Below are 16,687 nucleotides of genomic sequence, written 5' to 3'. Positions count from 1 at the left end.
GGCTCAAATGGAGTAAGACCCTTGGATAATAACAAACCAGCTCTGATGACCCTTGGCTTCAATTTTATGAGAGGACATAAGCTAAAGTTGGCTAGTTCAGTTTAACGGGAAAAAAAAAAAAAAAGCTTATTGAACATACCACCACATACCAGGTACTAAGCACTAAGCTATTATTGAACATTAATGGTAACTTATAACTTATATAAAAGCCAAAGTGTAGTGTGTGTTTGGACCACTTCTTGAGTTGGTGGATGACTCAATATGAGAAACCAAGAGAGCAACCTCTTCTTGTCTACATATGTTCTGGCAAGATCACAGCTTTGTCTCAGGCTGGAAACAACTGGGAAACACTGTTACTGGGTGGACCTCTGTAACCCATTGGTTAGGGTTCTCCTTCTAACAAATTATCTACTTCTCCAAAGTGGGAGAGCTTACCTGAGGGAAGTACTGGGGTTAAGCTATGGCAGTGGTCAGGAGCAGCCAATGACATGCCCAGGGATAGATGTGGAAAATCAGGAGAGGGCACAGGCTCTGCAGTCACAAAAATCTCAGCTCAAATCCCAGTAACTGAGCTTTGTGACCTTCGCAAGTTACTTAACCTCGCTCTTTCAACCGTTTCCTTTTGCACAAAGGGGATGAAAGTAAGGAGGTTGAGACAGTTAATGAAGACAATATATGAAAAGTGCGTAGCACAAGAAATTGTTGCCAGTAATTGTTGTTGTTAGGAAATAATACCAACTACCACTAAACTCAAGTAAAACTGAACAGTCCAAAGGGTCTTTGCAACAGGATGCACCAAATCTCCTGTCCTCCCACCTCCCTTACACTCTGTAAGCCAAGATAAAGGAGAACATAAGCAGCAATAATGAGGGAACATTTACTAAGCACACCTTCTAACCTGACCAGGATGGACACCTGACCCAAGCTGAGCCAGTCAGATTCCCAGAGTCATCCTGAGTCAGTTACTGGGAGCTGAGCTCTGAGGTTACATTAAGAATGGGCTGGGGTCCGGGCAGTGGCCAAAGCCACTTGCAAGCCTGGAAGCAGAGAGGCCGTGAGTCAGCACAGAAAGCGAGAGAATGGAATAGACTCACTGAAAAAAGCACAGACAAGATTATGAAGCCTGACATATCTAGACACACACACACACTACCTGCATGTCGACTCTCCAGTTCTCATGAGGCCAGGCTGTACTTCCTAAAGATTTCCTTGAAGATTCCCCTATGTCCTTAAAAGAGACTCTTCTTTGACCTGAGTTCTTTTGAAGACTCAGGATGGACCCCAGACTCTCACAGAACTTCTTCACAACCTTACGTGACGCAATTTCAGAATAACAGGAATAGAAGCACCATCATGGTTGAGGTGAAAAGTGAACCAGAGGGAGGATGGAGGATGTAGAGATAGAGATGAAAGTATAAACCTCGGTATCTACGTGTTTAAAATTTTGTTATTTTCAGAGACCCAGAGGCCTCTGACAGTGAACTGTCATTTAAAAGTGTGACCAAGAGGCAAGCTACTGAATGAGCAGAGAACTTGCATTTGCATCTCAATGGGGCTGTTCCTGATCTTTACTACTTTTTAAAAAATGTACTCATTCATTCATTCATTTATATCTTAATCATTTTGTGAAAGAGATGATACATCCTAGGAGTATTTGATAATGTGAGGGATTTAGAAAGGTCACAGATATGTATCTCAGGAACGTCCTGGTCCTAAGGTACTCTTTAAAAAGAAGTACTTGGCTATGAAGGGAAGGAGGCAGGGAGGGTACCTAAACCTGGGAAGACTTCTGGATCCCCAAGACAAACTCATACATGTTAAGGGTGAAATTTATTTCCTACCACTGTTCTCTCTTCATCTGCTTTGCCCGTCCTAAATTACCCCGTGCCACAGGACCCTCATAGTGCTTACTCGGAAACCCACTCAAGAGTACCCTTCCCGGATAGTACCTAATGGGCCTCTCGCAATTAAAATGTTCATTCTAGCAAAGCATGGCTCTCATTTAGCTCCTGAGGTATATGACAATTAATTCACACTAACATATGAAGAACAGTTAAGCATGATGAGGATGTACTCTTTTCATTGATATTTGCATTTTAAAAGAAGATGTTTGTTGACCCAAAAGGCTAAGTCCTTCATGGCATACTTTTATGCATTGTAAACATCTGTTAGGAAGGTATTTTTTGATCCAAGGGTCCTTCCAGGACCTTTTAAATCACACTGTCTACCCCCATTAGAATATAAGTTTCACGAAAACAGACACTTTTATCTGTTTTCAATCATTGCTGAATCTCCAATGCTTACAACAGTACATTGCATAGTAATTGCTCAGTTAATGTTTGTGGAATGAATAAATGATGCCAGGATTCATATCTATCTGGCTTTAAACTGTAATGTTCTTTCTACTATATGAAACTCTATCTCTTTCTTAAAATTAATCTCTTCACCTACCTTACAGTATAAGAGAAAAGAAGGAAAGAAAGAATGAAAGGGAGGGAGGAAAATAGATGGTACCAAGATGGATGAAATGAAATTCAAGTTCAGGCATCAGCTGCAACATGGGGCTCCTTGGGTTTCTCCTCAAAAGCAAACTAATAGTTTTGCCAGGGGCTCCAGATGTTTCTCTTCCGAAACTGTTTCTACTTAATACCTTTTCTAAGCTTGTTATTATTTGTGATTATTTAGAGGAAAAAAAAGGGCATGTTTATTTAAAGAAAAATTTATTCAGTAAAAATTATGGAACAGTTGAAAGAAGAAAACATGCCCCATATCCTTCCACCGAAATATAACCACTCTGAATTCACATTGTACTACATCTCTTTCTAGGCTTCTTCCTATGTATATATTTTAAATACTTACCCAATTTTTAAATTTATTTTATTTAATCTTTTTTTTTTTTCTGGCCACCCCAAGCAGCTTACAGGATCAGCTTGCGGTAGCTTAGTTCCCCAACCAGGGATCGAACCCTGACCCCCTGCAGTGGAAGTGCAGAGTCCTAACCACCGGACTGCCAGGGAATTCCCCATATATTTTAAACTTAGCTATTATCATTGAGTATATACAATTTTGTATCCTGATTTATCACTTTTCTATCATCATTTTTTATTTCTGTCATGTACTGATATTATTATTCTCCATGATGTTCAGTGTAAAATTCTGAGTTAAATGAAGTGACATTTTCTGCTGCCAACTGGTATTAAAATTTTATGTTCTTTCATACTGATTCTGTGACAAGGGAATTTTAAAATTCCAATTCTCAACGTTGGCAGGAGACAAAGGAGTTTTACAATTCTCTCTTTCTGTTAAATATTTTTAAAACTGCAAAGAATCAATAAAACACGGGGTTGTATTTATCTATAATGCTGAGCAGACACCCTTATTCTCTAACCATTTTCCCCTCGAAGTCTTTCCAGATTATGATTCCTGGAGGAATTAATAGCCATTACCCCAAAAGAGAACAACTGCGTTGGACTACATGGAGAGGAACACACCCAAATATAAAGATATTTAAGTCAGGTTTTATTATTTAATATATACATAATGTTATCTTCATCTAGTAAACAGGACCATTCTACAACAGTTGTATAGATTATAGTTTTATATATTAATATACTGTAGAGGTAGTTTTAGTCATATAGCTGAAAAGATTTAAGAGAATACAGAATTTCTAAAGCCAACAAAAGGAAACTATGGTGTAGGGACCAGACTAGGGTTTGTAGACCTGTTCTGCTATTTATTAGCTATGTGACCACAAGTGATCAACAAAACAAAACAAACAAAACCCTGTTCCCACAGGTTGGGGAGGGATATTTTAAAATATCAACCATGTTACAGGCTCCTTGGTAGATGTTTTTACAAAGACCATTTAATTTAATCCTTACAATGATGCTATTGGGTTGGCAAGGTGTAGTAAGTTTTTATTCTCCCCTCTTTACTTAAGAGAACCCCAATTTTACTGGGGGTAGCAATATGCCTATACCAAAACAGAATAACATAATAATGCATTTCCCAGGCTGTCTTGCAACTAAGGCTCGGCAAAGTTCTTAACAAAATAGGTAGAAGTTGAAAGATGGAGCTTCCTGGAAAGGTTTTTATACGAACAGCAGACTGGAAACTACTATTGATTCAGGTAAGAATTATCAATGGATGCTAAAACTGAAGGGTGAAAGTTTGATGAGAAACAGGATATTTATCAATATTAAAGCATATCCCCCCAATTATACTTATTAACATCAAAGGGAAAAAAGTTAAATGTACAGTAGAGAAGTTTGGCAGACAACACCTTAAACAGATGATCAAAATTAATATCACTAATAGTGGGACAAACAAATGTTATGTACCTCCTGAGACGATGCGCTGTGAGAAGGGCAGCACTTCTGTGATATTCCTAGCAAAGATGCCAAAGGTGCACCATCTGAACTTAATCGGGAAGATCAGACAAACCCCAATTGAGGGGCATGCCACAAAATAACTGGTCTATCCTGTACTATTCCAAATACTGAAATCATAAAAGACAAAGAAAGAGGAACCGTTCCAGACTGAAGATGACTATAGAGACAACATCAAAATGCAGTGTAATCCTGGTTTGGATACTGGGCCAGAAAAGAAAATAATTGGGACTCCTGGCAAAATTTGAATAAGGCCTGTAGATTAGAAAATTGCAGTGATATCAGTGTTAACTTCCTGGTTTTGATCACTGCACTGTGTTATTTAAGAAAATGTTTTTGTTGTTAGGAATTAGACACTGAAGTAAAGGGACATCATGCCTATAAATTCTTTTCCAGATGATTCAGGGGAAAAAATATATATATTTAGAGAGAAAAAAATGATAAAGTAATTGGGGTAAAAATGTTAAGTTTGATCTGGGTGAAAAATATTTGGGAATTCTTTGTACAATTTTTGCAACCTTTCTTCAATTCTAAAATTAGTTCAGAATAAAAGTTATAAGAGTAAAAAGAGTGGGGAAGAACAGATAACTTGTTGATAGACAACTTTTGACCTTGACCTTTGCCCTTCTTTCTTTCCAGATAAGGATGCAACTACAACCAGCTTGTAACAAAAAAGATGAAAGCCTCAAGCCAAGTATCTGCTTAACAGAAAGATTCCAGCTTACATCCCAGACAATTTGTTTTAAGGCATTCTTTGGTTTTCTGTTGCAAGGCAGAAGGTAATCAAAACAGATATAGCAAAGTTAAGTTTAATTTGCCCAAGACTACACCATTCAAAATTGGCAGGACTAGAATGAAAACCCAGTTCTGTTTAGGTTTGCAAACAAAACATGCCATTTTGACCTATACCATGCTGAAGCCCAGGCTTCGCTCTCTATGAAATGGGAATAAGAATTTTAGCACTCCAGAATGAACCTAGAGTGGGAGAGAACCTATAGCAGGGCCTGGCAGAGAGGACAGAGACTCAGATGTTTGCTGAATCAGTAGTTCAGGAAACCAAGCACATCTGTTTTCAGTATTCTGTTATACCGTGCTATTTTTAAGTACTGAAGAAAAAAAAAAAAACCCTGTATTTTTGTGGGTGTAATACTCTAGTTGCAGATATTAGTCAGCAGTTTCATTCAGTTTCTTGGATCTCTTTCACCACTCTCTCCCCTTCCTCTTCTTTGCCTCTTCTCTCCTTCACAGAAGCCTTTCTAACCCCCTCTCATTATCAATCAGCTCCTGCAACTCCATCTCCTACCCCACCCCACCCCTCAAAAAGAGGGAGGGGCTGAGTATGAATTTTGGGAGAAAAGCTCTTTGAAAAAGTGGTTCATTCCTCCGGGGAAGGCAGGAGTTAGCCCCGGAGAAGGACCATCCTTCCTAAAATGGCAAGGAAAAATCAAAAACAGGGAGCCTAAGTCTCTGGCCAGACCCGAGTAGCTACCTACAGGCCAAGATTCCAAAAGCTCCAGGCAGAAGACTGAAAGGTACAGGAAGGCACTGTACTCAGGTCCAACCAACCCATCAGATATGCAACTCTCCTGAAGTTGAAGGACACAGCAGAACTTAGAATCACTAATTCTATTAAAATGAAATGTGTTAAATTTGTAGTTTCATTGATTTGTTTTAAATGGTTATGAATTTTGAGCTTTTAAAAAAAACAAAGATCTTGATATTTATTATACCATGAAATAAGTACCCAAATACCAGTATAGTCATTTTGCTCTGACCCAGAGACCTGAACCAGACCTAGATAGCAGTGCCCTCATAGGAAGGAGACTGGCTGTGGCAATGACCTATTGAGACCTCGGATTCTGAGCTATTTAGGACTCACTATGCACATACCTGGGAGAGAGGGAGCAGTTTAAGGACCTGGTTGTGGGTCACTTCGGGTCTCACAAACTGTGGCCCTGCCCTGGAAAGGCCATGTGTGTATGCGGGTATTGAAGGTAGGGAGAGGGTAGTGGGAAGCGTAAGCTGGAGCTCTTCTAGTTCTTTATACTACCCACGACTAGTATGGTGTTTGAGATCCTGGGCAAGGCAGCATCACGAAACAGTCAAGCTAAAGAGAAGACTTCTCTCCTCTGCCTCTCTGTGCTCATAATCTTCTCATCTTCCATTCCTCTGCCCATGGACGCCTGAGCTGCGGGCAGACAATTATGTCCACACCCAGCTCCCTCTTCTTTCCTCAAACTGCATGCCAGTTCTGGACCCTCCACCTAATATCTGCGAGTTATTGAGCCTACCCCAATTATTCATACAGTGTGTTTGCCATCACAGGCCACTGGTTGCTCATAGTCAACATCATTAAAGAACTGGAACTGGGGAGAGAGGGGATCTTTGACATGTGGGCTGGCTTTGAAAAGTTCTGGTCCAGGTCAGTTACCATCCTGCTGGCCTGGAGGGCAAATCTACATTGACCGGCTGTACTCTGATCTCAAGAGAGAGCCTACAGACTCCCCTGGTCTTGTACTCACCTGGGCCACAGACTCAGGCAAATGAGACAGTCAGCTGCAACCTGCTCTGGGTCATGAACTGCTGATGAACGTGGCAATGACTCCATACTAAGTCATCTTAAGCTTCCAGGGAATCTTGGCATCACCTAGTAATGCGAACTTCAAAGGACCTAGTCTAGCTGTGCAATGGGGCAGTAAAATCTTCAACCCCATCCTGGCTATTCAGGACCTGCCTGTTCAGCTAGTTATAGAGGTTGGGGGAACACAGTGGGTGTGGAGAGGTGACAGTCAAATTCTCTACAGGAGGTAAGAGTGCCTGGGCCTGGAGCTGATAAACTTGTCCTTTAATAAACGGTCTTATAAAAAGTCCGTTGGAACTGAAAATGGGATTTCCTAGTTAAGGTGTTTCATAAGTAAGCAATTCTCTTTATTTTATTTTCCAAAGAATGGAAACACACCTGGACTGTACTTTTTTAAAAGAGGGTGTAGATATGGCTTTGCTTGAAGATATAAATACAAAGCAATGTAAAATTTTTTTTTTTAATTTATTTATGGTTGCGTCAGGTCTTCTTTGTTGCTGCGCGCGGGCTTTCTCTAGTTGCAGCGAGCGGGGGCCGCTCTTCATTGCTGTGCACAGGCTTCTCACTGTGGTGGCCTCCCCTGTCGCGGAGTACTGGGCTCTACGCGCGTGGGCTTCAGTAGTTGTGGCTCACGGGCTCTAGAGCACAGGCTCAGTAGTTGTGGCGCACAGGCTCAGCTGCTCTGTGTCATGTGGGATCCTCCCAGACCAGGGCTCGAACCCGTGTCCCCCGCATTGGCAGGCAGACTCCCAACCACTGCGCCACCAGGGAAGTCCCAAAATTACTTTTATTAAATAATGCAACATGACCTTTTGAACCTTTCACAGAGCAACAGTACTGATGCGAGCAAATGCTAGTGGCACTGCTGGGAAAATATTTTTCAAAAAAAACTGGCAAGCAGTCAAGTCCATCAGGGGATATAGTGAGCATCTATCCTATTTTTCCTATCCTGATAAACTTTCTCCTGTAACAGTAGTCTAGCTCTCCTTTGAAGAAAGTCCCTGTTCCCCTGTTATTATGCCATATGCTTTGAATTGAGGGGAGGATTCCCACTGTTTGTTTTAGAGGTGGGCGTGTGAATCAAGGCCAATCAGAGCATCTCACACACAGGGCTATAGGAATTGGCCCAACACAAAGGCACATGCCCCAATAAGATCCAGTGAGTCATAAGAGGACTTTTGCTGAGATTCTAAGGAGAGAGGTGAGGAGTCTTCCTTGATGAACTTGGTCCTGGGAGGTTATAGGACTGCAGGAACTGACAGCCAACTTGCCCTTGTACAGAGCCAGAGAAAGAAACCAATATAAAGAGCAGAGTCCAGATATAATGAAAGCCCAGATCCTGGAGAGATTATCTTGATGTCCCAGATCAAGCCATATCTGAAGTATCAGACTTTTCAGTAACATGAGCCAATAAAGTTTGAGTTGAGTACTATTATAGGGTAATATCTTTAAATGTTCAGTTGTTAAGAAATTGATGATATACACCAAAGATATCTGAGTCTCCACTCTAACCTTTGTTAAGTACTCACTCTGCTTCATGTACTAAAGTACTAGGCACATTAAAGCTATTATCTAATAAAATTCTAACAACAACCCTATGAGGAAGATACTATTATTGTTCTTCTCAAAACAGGTAGAGCAGAAATTTGCACCCTGGACTCTAGAGCATGTGAAACTACTTGACTGTTCCAAGTGCTTGCCTTGGTCATGTTTCGCATCTCCTGAGAGAGGTGGCTGTCCAACATTTTAGCCTCTGAATCTTTTTGTTCAAATGACGTAGGAAGTATAAACAAATGAAATCAATCAAATGGAGCAGGATGGGGGCCCTCTTTCTTGCACCCTCCTCTTCCAAGGAATTCCTAGGGCTTTAAAAAATATTTTTAAAGCATTTCATGGAACACAATAAGAAAGGATGAAGAATACCTCTTCTTGTATGGAACAATTTCCAAGATATATTGAATGGGAAAAAGTAAGGTGTAAAACAGTGTGTACAATGTGCTACATTTATTTGTGTTATTACAAGCGAGAGAGTACATATACATATATGTATATCCGTAAGGATAAACAATAATTGTCTATATTAATTGCTTGGGTGGCCAAGGAATAGTAGGGAGACTTTTTGCTAAATACCCTTTTGTACTTTATATTTTAACCATATGAATGTATTACCTGTCTTAAAGAGGAAGAAGAAGGAGTCTATAATGATGACAATAACTGCATTAGTGTAACGAATTTCAAACAAAAGTGAGCTTGCCACTGGGAGGTTGAGATGGTTCTCCCAATGCGCTGCTATCTGATCCTAAAAATTTAAGTCCTTCCACAGACGTTTGTCTTTACATATGACTAAGTGTTAGTTACTAAGTTGGTTACTGAAAGCCAACAAAATATTCATAAACTAAAATTAGTTAGTATAATTTTCTGAGGACCCTGTTTCAGACTCTGTTGAGGAAGTCTGGCTGCCATGCAATGCAACAACACTGCAGAATTTCTGCTTCCATGCATACAAGCTGAAAGTGGGAATTTCCTCATTTGGGGAGTTCATTCATCCATTAAAGAGCTACCAAGTGCTGTCTATGCGTCAGATACTGTGCTTAAGCGCTGAAGATATAGCAATTTACAAAAGGGCTAAAATCCCTGGCCTTAAGGGTTTACATTCAGGTGATGGTGGGGAAATATACAATAAACAAGATTCCATTAATGCTATGAAGACTATTTCTTCACATTTTATGAAACCTAAAATTGGGATGTGTCTTTTGGTAGATGGTATCTTATAGTCAGCAGCGTTTTTGGTTTTTTTTCTTTCTTTCTTTCTCTGAGGTGAACTTGGTGGCATCCTAAGAGAATAATGTATCAGACTGATAAGTGTTACGGAGGAAAATAAGCAGAGCAGAGGAAGAAGGAGTATGGGGAGGTTGCAACTTAAAACAGTCAGGAGAGACCCAAGTAGCCTTTGAGCAGACTTAAATAAGGTGAAGGGAGTGAGGCATTTCTCTATGTGGGTAGAGTAGCAAACAACCAAAACACAGGAAAAAACAAGCACAAAGGCCATGAGAGGAAATCAAATTTCAGAAACACAAGCAAGCCAGTGTTGCTAGAGTAGAAGGAATAAAGCAGGAGGTAAGGTCAAAGAGACAACAGAGGGACCAGATTACACAGAGACTTGTAGACCACCTTTCTACTTAGTGCATGATCATTGCATTGAGTCTAGAGAGGTCAGATAGCATAGTACAGAAGAGCACAGGCTTTGGAGTTAGATTGCCAATTTATGTCCCAGCTGTGCCACTTCCTAGTGGTATGACATCAGGCAAGTTACTCTCTGTGCCTGCTTCGCCATCTGAAAAATGGGGCTAATAACACTACCCATAAGGTTGTTGTGAGGATTAAGTAAATCATTTTATGTAAAGTCCTTGAATAGATAGTCTAGCAAAGATAGAGCACAAATGTGTTTGATACTGCTACTATTGATTGGTTATGAATTTCAATTGCTGCTTCATCATTATCAATTTATTTTGCTGTGTGTTGTTTGATTAATGAATAAAATTAATACATAATGTTATCGACAATATTTTTGAACCCTGATTTTCCAGTAACTAGTCTTTAAAAACCTGTATGTGATATATTTCAAACACAAATTATCACCTCCACTCGTCCTAAGTAGGTATGGACAACACCCCACCCTATCACCACCACCCTCAATCAAAACACAATCTCGTGCAATGATATTTCATTGTTATTGTTGAGTTTGCCACTAGAAAGTAAGAAAGGATGGGGAAAGTGGGCCACTGAGGAGAGCGACTGAACTAGGGGATTGTAAGGAAGCAATTCTAAAAGTGGATTTCAAACCAATAAATTTTGCTAGTTGCTCTGTTGTCAGAAAAATCATTTTAATTTACCCAAGTTAAAATTTTGGATTATACGTATTTTAATGATTCATGACATTCTTATACTGAATATTTAGACTTAAGGAAGGGAGAAGTATAAGGGCGTAAGTCAGGCAGTCACAGTTTTTTCTTGTTTTTCTCTTCCTTTATTTAAGAAATGGTGCTTGAGCATCTGCCATGTAAAAGGAATTATGCTAGATCAGTAAAGGGTACAAATAGGAACGAGACGTGGTCTCTGACTTTTCTCTATAAAATCAGTGGAACTGGATTTGCATGTAATCTCCTTTCCCTTTTCAGTCCATTTCATGGCTGCTCCCCTTTCAGACGCCCGATTGGGGGAAAAATTAGGCACTGTACCCTCTCTGCCTCCTCTTTTTCCTGGAAGCATCAAGCGGTTCTACCCCTTCCCAGACACCAGGAGAGAGGCAAGACTGTGAGGTCAAGGGGAAATCTGGGGGCTCCACCCTCATTTCCTCTGTCCCAAGCTGTCCATTCCTCCTGCCCATAGTCCTTCCTGGCCAGTGGAGGCTGTTAGGGAAGAAAACAGGTCAAATGAAGGGAAAACTCATAGCACGCTGTTAGTGACTTACTACATTCACCAAAATTTAAAACAAAGCAGGGCATTTTGAAAAGGGTGGTGTCTTAAAATATTTCTGCTAAGATGTCAAGGCGCTGCTTTTTATTACCAAATAATACATGTGATAGACATCCATGAGCCCCACTTGACCTCAGAGCTTTATCTCTGATAATGGGGAAGAGTGGGGCACAGGGAGGAGGGGAGGAGAGGCTCAGGGAGGGGTAAGGCTTAGGGACTGGGTGAAGTTCTTTGCACACATTACTTGGTAATAAAAATGCTGAGCATTTATTGGTTACTTTTTTTAGGCTGCAATGAAATGCCCCCATGGAAAATGTGTGAAGCAAAATGTCAAGTGTCCAGTTTTAAAGCAGAGGACAATGCTTAGTGTACAGTATTTTTGGCAGTATTATCCCCACTGTTCTCCAAGTCACCCAGGCTTAAAACCTTGGCACTAGGAAAGGAACATGCACCAGAGCCTTTGAGATATGTGTTATCTGCAATCCCACCTTACAGATGAAAAAAGGACTTTTTTCCTCAGCATTATATTCATATATCCTTTAATGTTTTGTTCATGTATCCATCAAATACCTTTTATGGGACAATGCTAAGCCACAGAGACATAAAAATGAGTAACATAGTCGTGCCCTTAACAGTCCGGCTCAACAAGCATTTATTGAGAGCTTCCCACATATCAACAACTGCAAAGTGCTAGCGTATACATACGTATCTGGATTTCAGGGAGAGCTTTCAGAAGATGCCAGAGTTAAGTCTTAAGGAAATATGGGGCTTCCCTGGTGGCGCAGTGGTTCAGAATCCGCCTGCCAATGCAGGGGACACGGGTTCGAGCCCTGGTCCGGGAAGATCCCATATGCTGCGGAGCAACTAAGCCCGTGCGCCACAACTACTGAGCCTGCACTCTAGAGCCCGTTAGCCACATCTACTGAGCCCACGCGCCACAACTACTGAAGCCCACAAGCCTAGAGCCCATGCTCTGCAACAAGAGAAGCCACTGCAATGAGAAGCCCACGCACCACAACAAAGAGTAGCCCCCGCTCGCCGCATCTAGAGGAAGCCCGTGAGCAGCAATAAAGACCCAACACAGCGAAAAATAAATTAAAATAAATTAAAAAAAAAAAAAGTCTTAAGGAACTAGCAGGAGTTTCCTTGATGAAGTGGAGGGAGGGGAAGGGCATATCCAGGCATATATCCAGAGTATGAGAGGGAGACAGGAGCTAGAAAGACAGGCAAGAGCCAGAACATAACAGGCCTGTACACCAAGCTAAGGAGTTTGGATTTTATTATGGAGAGAATGGGCAACAGCTGGAGGACTTTCAGAAGAAGATCAACACAGACAGATGTTTTGTTATTGTCAGGCTCACCCAAGGGTGGACTGCAGACGACTGGAAGGAAGCCAGGGTGTGAATGCAGACAAACCAGTTAGGAGGCTATTGCCGTAATCTTGGTGAAAAATGACAATATAAACTATGTCAGAAACAGAGAGCATGGAGAGCAGAGACCTATTTGAGCAATATTCTATAAATAGACATGACAGGATTGACTACTGAACACATGGGGGTGCAATCCAGAGTTTCAGATTCCTCCCAGCTTCCTCCTTCTAGCTTAGGCAATTATTTGGCTAGTGGTACCAAAGAGCGTGTCAGGGCACGCAGAAAAAGCACATTGATTTTGTTTTCTTTAAGGGAGGCTGGGGAATCTGAGACCTGTGGGGCATCCAAGTGGAGACGTGTATTAATCAATTAGCTAACTAGACCCTGCGCTTTTTAGGTTCAAGATATTTATTTACAAGACTACTCCATAAGCGTGTGGACCTGGCACTCTCATTTCGAAAGAAACAAGGCATACCGATTTGAAAAATGCCATTTTTCATGCTAAAAAAAAAACACACTGAAAATGTAGGGGTTTAGAGTTAATAACAAAACGTCATGCTACTAGCTGCCGAACTGACACGGCAGATCAATGTATTTTCTCTAGTAAGTTAAATGCAGGGTTCGAGTGGTTTCCTCCCCACACCACAGGAAAATAGCGGTGTACCCGGTATTTAGATCCAGGAATTCCTTTTAGCAGGTTGGAAGAGCAAGAGCTGAGAAATGCGCCCTCCCGTGGCAGTGGAATGAGGGGGCTCTAGCACCCTTTTTACCACCAAACAAAGCCCTGTAAAGAAATGCAATTTGCGGGGACGAGAAGGCCACAACGCCGGTACTGCTACACCGCGAAACCAAAAGAACCCTCCCAGGGGCCGGGAACCCTTACCTGTCAGGTCGGCCGAAGGAAAATTTCACTTTCGACTCAACAAAATACGACCCCAGATTTGACAGCTTGCAGTAAGTCCGCTCGGCGACAATTAAACACCCTGAAAGCCAAAAAGCGTACACTATCCGGATTCTCTCCAGCTGGCAGGGCAGGGCTCGGACCACGTGGGTGGTTGAGACCAGCCCGAGCGACCAGCGCAGGGCTGGGGTAGGAGGTGTGTCCTTGCGGAGGGAGGCGGGGCCTGTGCAGTGGGCGGGGCTTGGGCGGACCCGGGCTACCGGCCTCCTCTCGCCTACTTTCCCCCTTGCCTTCGCCCTTCGAGCAGCCACGTAATGCCACGTCCCCGCGCATGCGCATTTCGACAGGTGGTGGAGGCTGTTTCCGGGCTTAGGGGGCAGGAGCTGCAGCAGAGTAAGAGGCGGTGGTGTCGGCGGCAAGAGAGCGCTGAGTGCGGGCTTGGGGGCCAGGCCCTGCGGAGGACAGGGGAAGTTATCTTTTCTTTCCCGACGGGGCCGGTGGAGCCGGTGGCTGAGCGGCAAGATGAATTTCCTCCGCGGGGTTATGGGGGGTCAGAGTGCCGGACCCCAGCACACAGAAGCCGAGACGGTGAGAGGAGCGGCGGGTCCGGGACTTGGGAAGGGTCCGGGTAGGAACGGGGACGGAGGACTCGGGGGCCCGGAGGTCACCTCCCGCGCGTCACCGTGGGCCGGGAGTCCACATGCCTCCTCCCCCTTTGCCCCTGTGCCTTCCTTCCTCTCCTGAAACCCTCGAGTTGTTTCCTCACGCCCCCAGCGAAACCCGCAGCGCGGCGGCTCGGCCCTGCTGACAACAGCTCCGCAGGCCGCTTGGTGGTGGTCCGCGAGTGGTACCGCCCGGGAAGTCATCGATCCGGGGCAGGGGTGGCCCGACCTGTCTCCCACGCCCCTCGGGGCCGCGGGCCTGTCCCTCCCGTTTCGCCAGTGTCTACCCTGGCGGTGAGGAAAGTCCAGCTCCCTCCCTCGCGGTTTGTAATGGGGCTTTGGGGAAGACTGCAAGAAGGTTTAAAACCCAGCTGTTGACCAGAGCAGTTGGCTAAGAATAATACGATAGTTTGGGCACAAAGCTGCCTGCCCCTGTCCCCTCAGTTGGAGACAGGTCGTTCTGCCAGGTGTTATTAGTTCGGACCCCGTTTTTCAGTCTTACCCAAATATTTGGGAAATACTCCCTCGGACGTTGTAGGGATCTTTCGCGCTCAAACTGCTTTGGAAACACATTTCCCTTCCATTCACCCCATTCAGAAGTCTGAACTCGTGGTAACAGGATTTGCAGCGTCACTTTAAAAAAATTGTTAGCTACTGCAAACAGTATTTGATAAGTTGGCTCGATTTTAGGTTTAGGATAAACTTTCTTCGAAGTTTGGTTAAGTGTCTATTAGAAATGAGTGTATATGACTTTTTTTAAACTAAGCTTTTAATTTGAGAGTAATTTTAGATCTACAAGAAAGTGACAAACAATGACTTTTGTGGGGGGGCGCTGCGTTGGGTCTTTGTTGCTGTGCGCCGGCTTTCTCTAGCTGCAGCGAGCGGGGGCTACTCTTCGTTGCGGTGCACGGGCTTCTCATTGCGGTGGCTTCTCGTTGCAGAGCACGGGCTCTAGGTGCGCGGGCTTCAGTAGTTGTGGGACACGGGCTCAGTAGTTGTGGCGCATGGGCTCTAGAGCGCAGGCTCAGTAGTTGTGGTGCAAGGGCTTAGTTGCTCTGCGGCATGTGGGATCTTCCCGGACCAGGGCTCGAACCCGTGTCTTCTGCATTGGCAGGCGGATTCTTAACCACTGCGCCACCAGGGAAGTCCAAGGTATGGCATTTTAAAGGTAAACTTTGGGTAGTATTCGTAGACATTACTGGGTTGTCTATGAACATAGATCCCACGTTCTGTGTTCTTGAGATCCTGAAGGGTAAATAATAGCTTTCATTTGTCAAGCTCTTACCTTGTGCTGGGTACTGTGCTCTTTATAGTTCACATTCTCCTTAGATCCCTAACCACCCTGAAAGATAGGTGATAGTATCCTCACTTTACAAATGAAGAAATGAGGCTTAGAGAGGTGAAGTAACTTGACTTAGGTCACACTGCTAGTAATGGAGCAGGGATTCAACCAAAGTTTGCCTTACATCAAAGCCTAGGCTTTATTGCTGCTGCCCCATATTTTAATACTTATCTGGGAATTTTGGAAATTTATATAATTATTAAAATTAACCTCACAAAATCTGAGTTAGAACTGTTTAAAGCAGAAGCTGAAAGCTGGTGAATCTATCTTCCTTCATTTGAAAATCAGGAGATTTCACACACACACACACAAACTGATATTTGGCTTCTCTTGTCCATTCCCACCGTGGCTTCAAGGCAGCTGAGTTGTGCTCTTAGAAGACCATGCTCTCTCCAGGTTACCATAGTCACAGCCCACCCCTTCAGCTTTTGTTCATGTATTTTATCTGTCTGATATTTTTCTCTGAGGCACCAAGTTTTATAGTGTGGTTTATTAGGGCTTGCTTTGGAGTTAGACCTTGATTTGAATCCTTGCCTTCCACCCCTAATTGGATTGAACAGGCAAGAGATGGCTAAAACCTTATGAGTAAAATAAGGAAAATGCCTACTCTGATGGGTGTAATGAAGATTAAATGAAATAAGGAATAGAAAGAGCCTAAGACTTAGTATGTGCTTAATAAAGGCTAATTTTTATTACATGTGTTAAGGGAAAGAATACTCTTTTTGTTATAGTTAGTTTTGGCACAATGACTTCTGTGATGTACAGTTAACTGGGTATAGGATTTTAAAGCCGAAAGGCCCTTTGCAGATCATCCAGGTGGAACCCCCTTATTTTACAAGTTAGGAAACTGAGGCACAGAGCACTAAAGCAACTTGCACAATATTGCAGAGCTGAGACTAGAACACTTTGATCTTACCATAGTGAATGGAACAACATAGCTTTTACATCATGATTTCAAAGTGAAACT

At 42.8% G+C, this 16,687-nt stretch overlaps 3 protein-coding genes across 5 annotated transcripts in view; 2 read left to right on the top strand and 1 right to left on the bottom strand.

Moving 5' to 3' along the window:
* LOC309661510 (uncharacterized protein) overlaps nucleotides 1-9,801 on the top strand; it is a gene marked incomplete at its 5' end in the record, with an annotated part of 42,487 nt that extends 32,686 nt beyond the window's left edge. The window contains one exon of the mRNA XM_082463192.1: nucleotides 5,028-9,801. The remainder of the gene's footprint in view (nucleotides 1-5,027) is intronic.
* The window catches only part of G3BP2 (G3BP stress granule assembly factor 2), a 68,113-nt gene extending 54,211 nt beyond the window's left edge, over nucleotides 1-13,902 (bottom strand). The window contains exon 1 of one of the 2 annotated variants that reach the window (XM_082463828.1): nucleotides 13,699-13,902. The gene's annotated coding sequence lies outside the window, so the exon portion shown is untranslated. The remainder of the gene's footprint in view (nucleotides 1-13,698) is intronic. The other variant, XM_082463827.1, reaches the window with a different exon arrangement.
* A 142-nt stretch (nucleotides 13,903-14,044) lies between these two features.
* USO1 (USO1 vesicle transport factor) overlaps nucleotides 14,045-16,687 on the top strand; it is an 85,743-nt gene continuing 83,100 nt past the window's right edge. The window contains exon 1 of one of the 2 annotated variants that reach the window (XM_082463755.1): nucleotides 14,045-14,304. In XM_082463755.1, the coding sequence (XP_082319881.1) occupies nucleotides 14,239-14,304 (66 nt within the window). In that variant the 5' untranslated portion in view covers nucleotides 14,045-14,238. The remainder of the gene's footprint in view (nucleotides 14,305-16,687) is intronic. The other variant, XM_082463757.1, reaches the window with a different exon arrangement.

Source organism: Balaenoptera physalus (genome assembly GCF_965194825.1).
Source record: "Balaenoptera physalus genome assembly, chromosome: 5".
Classification (NCBI taxonomy): domain Eukaryota; kingdom Metazoa; phylum Chordata; class Mammalia; order Artiodactyla; family Balaenopteridae; genus Balaenoptera; species Balaenoptera physalus.
The sequence above is the reverse complement of the archived record's forward strand: the minus strand, read 5'-3'. Positions and strand labels throughout refer to the sequence as shown.